General features: G+C 41.7%; 1 protein-coding gene across 1 annotated transcript in view; it reads left to right on the top strand.

The window, feature by feature from the left end:
* LOC140348276 (protein TASOR-like) overlaps positions 1 to 6476 on the top strand; it is a 33906-nt gene extending 27430 nt beyond the window's left edge. The window contains exons 27-28 of the mRNA XM_072434311.1: positions 877 to 1561; positions 4930 to 6476. Coding sequence (XP_072290412.1) covers positions 877 to 1561; positions 4930 to 5440 — 1196 coding nt within the window. The 3' untranslated portion in view covers positions 5441 to 6476. The remainder of the gene's footprint in view (positions 1 to 876; positions 1562 to 4929) is intronic.
* Positions 6477 to 10128: the final 3652 nt, after the last annotated feature.

Here is a 10128-nt window from a genome sequence, read left to right on the forward strand (position 1 = left end):
CTGCGTGACCCGCTTTATCACATCCTTCTTTAAAGTGTACCGTATTTTCCAGACTATAAGCACCTTTTTTCATAGTTTTGGCCGGGGTGCGACTTATACTTATATATTTATACTTATATACTTATACTCCGGAGCGACTTATATCTGATATTATTTGTTATTTTCACACTTGCAACTGCATTTCATACTCCAGTGCGACTTATATATGTTTTTGTCTCCTTTATTATGCATTTTTTGGCTGGTGCGACTTATAATCTGGAAAATACGGTACTTTCGTGGAGCACAGACTGAGTTGAAAACACTCACTGCTGTGTTTTTGCTTCTAAACTGGTCACGTTTTTTAATCCTTTCGATCATTTTGTGACCCGAAAAATCCCTGGATTGTCAGTGAACCAAATGATCTCGACCACGATCGCCACAGGTGAAGTTATAAGGATCATTTAAATGTCTAAAAACATAAGTACGCAGCAAACATTTGACTCGTCCCACACGTGCTTCACCCGGAGAACTCCTCGAGAACCGAATGTATTATGAAAACACTCCTATTTAGAGGGAAAACCTTAAGGAATGTGTCAGGGATTCGAACGTTTATGTCGAGGGCAAAATGAACAAACTGCTGTTGTGTCTGACCTTTAACATCTGAAGGAAGAAGGAAATATTACAGACAAACCAATAAGAATCACACGTTTTCGAGGTCTGAACTCGTTTGCATCGGAGGACATGGCATTTCGGACGCTTTTTAGTGCCAATCACGGCTTTAGAGTTTCGGACCGTTCGAGCTGCTTCGTTGCCATGAATGTTGCCGCTAAAACTTGTCATAAGCAATAAATAACTTCTGAAGCGCGTAACTGTTTCCTTCATCTCTGTGTTCTCCAGATACACTTTCCCATGGTCAGGGGCCACAGCTGACGCCAGGACGGAAAGCCGTGGCCGCCACTTTAGACCTGATCCACTCGACGGTGCACCTGACCGACGAAGACCGGACTAGAGGCCAGACCCCGGCCCAGACCCCGGCCCAGACCAGAGACCCCATAGAACGCCGAGCAAGTTCGGAAACTCAAGTCCAGACCGTAGAACAGACTGCGGACCAGAACGAAGCCCCCACAGACCAGAAAGACCCGAAAAAAGCCCCCACAGACCCGAAAAAAGCCCCCACAGACCCGAAAAAAGCCCCCACAGACCAGAAAAAAGCCCCCACAGACCAGAAAAAAGCCCCCACAGACCAGAAAAAAGCCCCCACGGACCAGAGCGAAGCCCCCACGGAGCAGAGCAGAAGTCTGCAGACCCGAGTCGCCGTAACCCAGAGTCCAGAAGGGAAAAACCTGGACCGAGTCGAGACGCGGTTTTCCGTGGACGGCGAGGAACGTCCAGAGCCCCAGGCGTCCGTAGCAGGCGACGGGGGGAGTCCGGGGAGCGCCGCCGCTTCAGAGCCCCAGAGCGGAGCGGCGGTTTGTGGGGAAAGCGACGCGGCGACGGGCGCGACGCGACCTCCGGCCCCGAGCACGAGTCTGGCCCAAAGCGACGACGAATCCATGGAAAAAACCACACCTCCCAACAGCAGGTGAGTCTGTTCTGTTACAGAGTACATGTGTACAAGTACAGCTACATGGCTCAAAATGTACGCACTTAGAAGTAACAGTACTGCTGGTAAAATGTTACTCAAGTAAAAAAGACTTGTTGCCAGTTAACGCATTTTAGATCAGTCTTTTACACAAAACTCCATAAATTCACCAGTTTAAAACACAGAATGGACTTGTTTTACGCCACTATCCGTATATTCTCTGGCCGAGGTCATCAGAACGTTCTGAGCGTCTGTCGCAGATGCAGCCACGAGACGACTCGTACCGCACTCAAACTCACATGTTTTTTTAACTTGAACTACCGTAATTACAAATACATGTCAGTGTTATACTACAGTACAAGTGTCACAGGGTTCCACAAAGAGGTTATTTATAGTGTTCAAAAATGTACTTGTTTTGGTAATTTATGGCCAGGTTAAATGTGTTTTTATTGTCATATGAATGAATTAGTTGTGATTATTTGGGTCATTTTTTAGTTCTTACACTTAATCATTGAGAGAATTTTAGACTCAAAATTAAGTTGGTTTGGCTGTTTTTGCCTCATTAACTTCATAATTCAGAATGTTCCATTAAACCGGTCACAAACAAGAGTCTGTCAGACCATCTGAACGACAGTGACTGAAGGATTCTCTGTTTGCTCAGAGTGAGTCAATAACAGGAAGTGAATAGTTGTGAAAAGTTCCTTCTTACAATAATCCTAATGGAACCATTAGATTTAGTGACATCCTGTTGGGACCTTCCCTGGCGGACAGAAGAGACACTTATTTCACTCAAGACTTCTTAGTTTACTTTTGTTAAACGCTCCATTAATCGAGCGCCACGCCCTTCATAATGTCTCTGTCTCATTTGTTTGGTTCTTTTAATTGTTTTACATTTTCTGTTCTTGACTTGTTTCTCTTTAATCTGACTTTTTTCCTTTTACTTTTAACCGTTTATTCTGCGCAACAGTTCTGCCAAATGACCTGCTCCTAAACTGACAATTCACTGATGATATGTCGTCCTCAGCTTTAGCGCTAGCAGCCGTTAGCAACCGTTAGCAGCCGTTTGCAGCCGTTTGCAGCCGTTTGCAGCCGTTTGCAGCAGTTTGCAGCAGTTTGCAGCAGTTTGCAGCAGTTTGCAGCCGTTTGCAGCCGTTTGCAGCCGTTTGCAGCCGTTTGCAGCCGTTGGCAGCCGTTGGCAGCCGTTAGCAGCCGTTTGCAGCCGTTTGCAGCCGTTTGCAGCCGTTTGCAGCCGTTTGCAGCCGTTTGCAGCCGTTGTTTTGAATGCGCTTCAGTTGCTTCCCGCTGCAGTGTGTCCTTGTCCTTGTCCTTGTCGTCCTCTGCTGGGGTTTCATCTGTAGAAATGTCCCTTGTGCAGCGCTTCATGATTGGATTTTATGCTTCTTTTTAATCTTTCCTTTTAATCGCGCACGTTCGAACTCGGGGACGAAGAGCTCATTGGCCATTTACACCAAGATGGTCTGTTTTTCTGAGCCAGTATCGACGTTCGATATTGGTCCTGCTGTTCTGACCGATATCGTTTGCCATTGCCGATATTCAGACTTTATTTCTTCATTAGCCTTTATTTACCCCGGTAAGACCCACTGAGCGTTGACCGGGACATTTTAAAATCCACTGTGGTAGAAAAGTCCACAAATGAACCAACTCCAACTCCCAGATACATAATAATAATAATAATAACGACTGAATGCGTCTGGGACATAAATCATGTGACGTATGATTGTGTATTTTGGCTCATAATCGGTATAAAAACTTAAATCTGATTCACTGAAGACAATCGGGGAGTGACACGTGGGCAGTGCAGAAGAAATATTGGAGCCAAATATAGTCTCTAAACCTCTGACAACCAACAAACATCTCTAATCTTGTACTGTTCTTATGTATATTATATATATTATAGTGTTCAGACATTGTCCTTGTGGATCTAAACTGGACTAAAGCGACGTTAGACCAAAGACAAACCTTCTCCAAATGTCCAAGCAGGATCTTTCTTTCTAGAAGTTCTAATCGCATAATAAACGATTCAAATAAACAATATTAAGCCTGATTTAACAACTCGACATTTCGACAGTGGGTGTTCCGCGTCAGTTGCATGGATCTTTTGGGAGATTCCGGTCTCAAACGACACACTGGATTAGCCAATCAGAGACATGGTCCACCCGTATCAAAACAAACATGGCTGCTTGAAGAAGAAACAGGAAATCTCGTAAGAAAGTATTCAGCATTATCATCTGAGCTCTGTTTTGAAAATCAAGTTTTCACATTTCAAATTTCTTTCTCTCTTTTTAAACCGGGCAACGCTTTAAGACACAAACGTGTTCATCCTAAGGACACGATGCAGACACAAAAACAGAGCAATGTAGTTTATTCTATCCAATGCGGTGAAGGAAATTGTTATGAGCGGTGCATAGTGAGACCTAGTGAGACCTAGTGAGACCTAGTGAGACCTAGTGAGACCTAGTGAGACCTAGTGAGACATAGTGAGACTGAACAGCCACTGCACAAGAGGCATTATCAGCACAGAAGACACTGGAGTTCAGGACCTCAGAGCGCCGTGCATCTTCATCTTAAAGCCACTAACCACTGTAATGAAGACGGTGAGGAGAAGATTCTAAGAAGAGAAAAGATGGTTTGAAAGTGAGTTAAAGAGGCCATTTTTGTTAAAAAAGAAAGACCATCATTAAATAAGAACGGAGGGTTAAGATTCAACCTTCCTGTTGTTTATAATGGAATTTTGAATCCCTGGAGAGGTCGACGCCCAGAGCATTCGGATTCTACTCATTTACTCTGTGAGGAGACAGAGTGTGAGTCGGGGACAATAGGAGGCTGATGGTAAACAAATGGGTTAGTTTGATAGAAAACAAAAAGGTTTAGTTTCTTGTGAAACCAACAACACCTTTTATCAGGAGCTCCCTCCCGGTGGGCATTTTGATGGTATCACTGAGAACCTGATTAACATGACGTCCTCTTTCATGACCAAAGTGTCGAACTCTGGCAGGTTCAGTTTACTGCTCGTTTAGAACAAAGGTCCGTGTGGAGCGATTCAAACTCCAGATTAAAGTGAGGAAAATATATATTCGGGATCTTTTTCTAATGGTGCTGTTTTTTCAAACGCTGAGTTTGTTCTAGTGCCAACAAATTTGCATCTTTTCATTTCTTATTTTACTTTTACCTGGTCTCGGCCGGTTAAATCTTCTCAAACCTTTGGACTGGATCCTGGTTGCTGGGTGGGTGGTGGCTAATCCCGCTAACGGCTTTGCTACATGCTATTGCTAACGCTTTGCCGCTAAATCTCCCTCAGCAATTCCTCTCTTCTTGCTCATGTAACGCTGTGGTTTCTGTCGTTGCAGAACCAAGAAACTGAGGAAACGAAAGGGAAACGTGCAGCACGATGACGCCACTGCTGCCAAAAAAAACAACACGGGAAATCCAAATAATTCAAGGGTTATACAGCTGGCTACTGATAATAGACACATACTGTCTCACTGGATGATGAGTAACCCGACTCTCTGGGACTCCATTGCATTGGTTCGAGAAGGTCGTGTGCCATTCGGAAGCACAATTGAACCTTTCGATGAAGATAAACTCAAGCGAATGGCCGCGCAAAGTACGTTGCGGCGGGTGCTGAAGCCCACGTGCAGGCCTCAGCGCCCACAGTGGTGGCCCGCGAGGCTCAAGGTGTACGACAGTCGCACTGGGCCGTGGGCGCTCGTGGAGAAGGTGCACAAAGGCTCAGTTAGACCCGTGGCCTTTCTGTTCGGACAATACAGCGTAAACTCAATGAATCCGCAGAGGTTCGGGCCTCAGAGGTCGTACCAGCCCTTTTATGAAGACGGAGGTGACGGGATGATGTACTTTTAATGTAAACGGTTTCCTCTGATCCGTGAGGAACGTGCATGAGTTCAGTTGGATGTTGCACATTCGTTTCATTGACCAGTATAAACTCCACCCAAAGCAGCTGTTGGATTGGGCGGTGCCTGGAGGACTAAAGGGCGTTCAGTTTGAGTCCGTTTGAAGCACAAAGCTGACCTCAGGCTCCAAGGCCTTTTCACGTTTTATAATTGTTGCGTTTGTTCCAGGGCTCATTATACTACGCTCTGTGATTCTACCATGAAAATGCAAACGAGGGTTCTGCAGTGTCTAGAGTAACTCCTCCTCTTATGACCTCATGACCTTTCACAAGTGTGGAATCATCAAACATCTATGACGTTTTCAAATAGACATAAATAATCAAATATAACTGCCATGGACTTACACTTACATTACAGTAGAATTTCATTGTTTTTGTAACACTTCCTCACTTTGAGACCGATACATTTGTAGTTTAACATTTTTATTCACGACTTTTCTCTTGATTTGATTTAGTTGAAGTGTGTAACGTGTGTGTTAATGTGACAGAAGTGTGGAGGCTCCTGGACTGACATGACTTTAAATGACTTTAGTGTTTCTTAATAACACCAGAACTAAATGTCCTGGTTGTTTTTGCCTGAGGCTCATAATAGAACTGAAATAACTCTAATCATCTTTCATATTTTAACTCGGCATGTGACATTTTCTGACACGCCTGTGTTTTAAAAGGTATGACAATTATAATTTGCATTTATTTATGATTTGCTTATGAAAATACGCGTCCTAAAAGACTTTAGGTAGATTAAAGATTGAGAGATGTTTGGGTAAACACAGTTTGTCTAGATAAATCCAAACACTGATGCTAATAACTGATCATTTAATAATGATTTCTATTCAATTCTATTCAAATTTAAATCCTTTATTTTTATATTTAACAAAAGCATTTGGAGAAAGTGTTTAAATAAAGTGTTTGTAATGAAGTCCACAGGATCGTAACGGTGATGAAAAGCCATATTTTAACAATAAAAGGTTTATCTGCCTGTTGTATAGCAATATAAGAATTATATCTTTTTATGTCATTTTCTACAAAGCTGTCAATCATGTTTGCGATTGTGAGTTCATGACTACACTTTATTAGAAAAGTAATGCAAAGGTTTGCGGATATTTTTGTTAAAAGTGTAAATAAAAAGTGTAAAATAAAAACTGTACCAGACACACTTTGACTAAAGCTTTTTGGCTGAATTTGAAGTCAAATGTATCCAAAGGTCTGAGTTCCTTTGTTCAGAGAAATCCCCAAAAGCCACAGTTAAATTATATTTGAACACAATAATGTTCATGGAGACAAATGCACAATAAAGTGTGGAAAAGCTCTTTGGGTTGAATTGAGAAAAAAAGACTAAACTCTGGACTAAAGTGGGACTAAATGGAGTTATAATCTGGACTGAACCAGGATACAATTGTTTTAAAATGTTTCCTCTGTAGTTCTTCTGACTCTTTTTTTATGCCACTGATGTAATAACCCAAAGGCAGTATTTTAGTTTATTGTGATATTTTCTGTAGCAATACATGGCACTATAATCACAAAAGAGGTCCATTCCGTCGACTTTAATAGTTGATTAGCCTCAAACCGTTCATATGCAAAAGAGAAACGAGTGGGAAATGTACTGGCGTAACCCGAGTTCCGGGCGGGGCTGCAGAACTACATTCCTTAATCTCTCGCCATAAAACGCTCGACTAAAATGATCTCGGAGACGATTCCTCTTTCGATGCTGAAGCAAATTTGTGTCACAGACGGATAATTAAACTCCAGGAAACGTAAAACACAAACTAACCGGACGTCTGTGTAAATAATGATCGGGGTGTGAAAGGAAGTGAAGGGACAGAGCACCAAACGAGGCAGAATGCACTTAACGTTTGATCTGACTTGAAATGAGTCATTTACAGCCGCCTTTTAGTGTTTTTAAACTTGTACAAAACTTTTGCTACGTTTAATATGTTTCTTCTCTCCATGTTTTCCCCGTTATGTTTCTAGACCAAACTTACCGCCCTCCAAACCCCCCACGCCCGCCCCCGCCGGCCCCTCACCACGCCCCGCGGCCCGGATGCCCGCGCCGCATCAGTTCTTCCACCCGCCGCCACCCCCTCACCTGCTGGCCTTCCCCTTCATGCCGCCCGTCGTCAGGCCCCATCGCCCGGCCTTTTGGGGCGGCGCGTTTTACCACGAACGCCTCAGAGCTCCGCCCCAGCGACGAGGCTTCAGGGGCGGGTACAACGGCGTGTGACGAAGACCCCGGAAAGACCAGAGTCTGGAGCGGGATGACACCCGAGCGGGATGACACCCGAGCGGGATGACACCCGAGCGGGATGACACCCGAGCCGCCGGACGACGACCCCCGAGCCGCCGGACGAGTTATGCACTTTTTGAGCTGGGACTGAACTTTGCTCAAACCAGGTCTAAACCAGGTCTAATCCAAGACTAAACCAAGACTAAACCAGGTCTTAACCAGGTCTTAACCAGGTCTTAACCAGGTCTAAACCAGGTCTAAACCAGGTCTAAACCAGGTCTTAACCAGGTCTTAACCAGGTCTAAACCAGGTCTAAACCAGGTCTAAACCAGGTCTAAACCAGGACTAAACCAGGTCTTAACCAGGTCTTAACCAGGTCTTAACCAGGTCTAAACCAGGTCTAAACCAGGACTAAACCAAGACTAAACCAGGTCTTAACCAGGTCTTAACCAGGTCTTAACCAGGTCTAAACCAGGTCTAAACCAGGTCTAAACCAGGTCTAAACCAGGTCTAAACCAGGTCTAAACCAGGTCTAAACCAGGTCTAAACCATGGTCTTAACCATGGTCTTCAAACAGGACTCAGCCAAGTCTAAACAATGGATTGTTTCGATTAGACAAAGCTTTGGGTCTGATTTACATATTTAATGTCAATCATAATTCATCCCAAAGCGAGTGCGGCATGTGTTGAATCATTTGTAGTGTTTTCATTTCCCCCACGTTTTAGACGCTCGAGCTGGACATTTGGACAGAGGCTTTAGTTTAGAACATTAATATTTAACCCAGATTGGAGACTAATAAATATAGAATAAAATACAAGGGCATTCACCACGATTGGCTTGGTTTAGATGGTTTAGTTCAGGTTTAGAGGAAAAAAAGTTTAAATGCGTGTGTAAAGTTTCAAAATGTTCAATACTTCTGGGCAATTTCACTTTTTTTTTTTTTAATTTTTTTATTCTGCTCCGTTCATAAATAACATCTAAAGTACTGTACACGTTCATAAATAACATCTAAAGTACTGTACACATCTAAAGTACTGTACACGTTCATAAATAACATCTAAAGTACTGTACACGTTCATAAATAACATCTAAAGTACTGTACACGTTCATAAATACATCTAAAGTACTGTACACGTTCATAAATAACATCTAAAGTACTGTACGCGTTCATAAATAACATCTAAAGTACTGTACACGTTCATAAATAACATCTAAAGTACTGTACACGTTCATAAATAACATCTAAAGTACTGTACGCGTTAATAAATAACATCTAAAGTACTGTTCGCGTTCATAAATAACATCTAAAGTACTGTACGCGTTCATAAAAAACATCTAAAGTACTGTACACGTTCATAAATAACATCTAAAGTACTGTACGCGTTCATAAATAACATCTAAAGTACTGTACGCGTTCATAAATAACATCTAAAGTACTGTACACGTTCATAAATAACATCTAAAGTACTGTACGCGTTCATAAATAACATCTAAAGTACTGTACACGTTCATAAATAACATCTAAAGTACTGTACACGTTCATAAATAACATCTAAAGTACTGTACGCGTTCATAAATAACATCTAAAGTACTGTACGCGTTCATAAATAACATCTAAAGTACTGTACACGTTCATAAATAACATCTAAAGTACTGTACACAGCCAAAGAAAGGCACGAGCTAGTACTAAAGTCATCACATTTACGTTGTTAATGGAAAAAGACATTCAGATAAACAAAAACTAAACCAAAAAATGACTGAAAATAATCATAAAAATACAAATCAAGAAGGCTTCAGTCTGACTGTAAATTAATGGTTAAATTTACTTTCAAAACAGACGCTCTTTCTATCCAAATTCAACAAAAACTAATCTGCATCTCGTCCGGTCCAAACCAGTTCTGCTGAATATCGAGTCTATTCAAATCTAAAAGAACGACTATAAATTAAATGTCAATCTTTTCACGATATCTTAAACTATTTGTTTATTTGCTATTTTCCAAATTTAAAAAGTTTGTAAAAGCAGAACATTGTACTCAAAAAAAACTTTGCGATTTTTGGTGCTATTTTTTTAAGACGCTGTAAAAAGCCTAAATGCTTGTTTTTATTTCACTTTTATATCAAACTTTAAACAGGTTTTTCACAGCACACCAAGTGTATGTTCTATATATTTGTGTTTTTATCCGTTCAGTGTTTTATTTTGTATAAAACTAAACGTTTTAAATGACTGAACGAGCAATAATCCAAGAAACTTTTGCCGCCAATTGTGAACAAAAAAAAAAAAGAACATTGATTTAATTGAACATTAAAAAGTATTATATTTGGCTAAAAAAAGTAATGATCATAATAAATGTTTGTCCCCAGATCTAGTTTAAATCCTGGCTCTTTTAGGTTTCTTTTGTAAGAAAGTGAACCTGG

This window comes from Eucyclogobius newberryi, unplaced genomic scaffold, assembly GCF_026437365.1.
Source record: "Eucyclogobius newberryi isolate DKJ021-1_F unplaced genomic scaffold, fEucNew1.0.hap1 SCAF_11, whole genome shotgun sequence".
Lineage (NCBI taxonomy): Eukaryota > Metazoa > Chordata > Actinopteri > Gobiiformes > Gobiidae > Eucyclogobius > Eucyclogobius newberryi.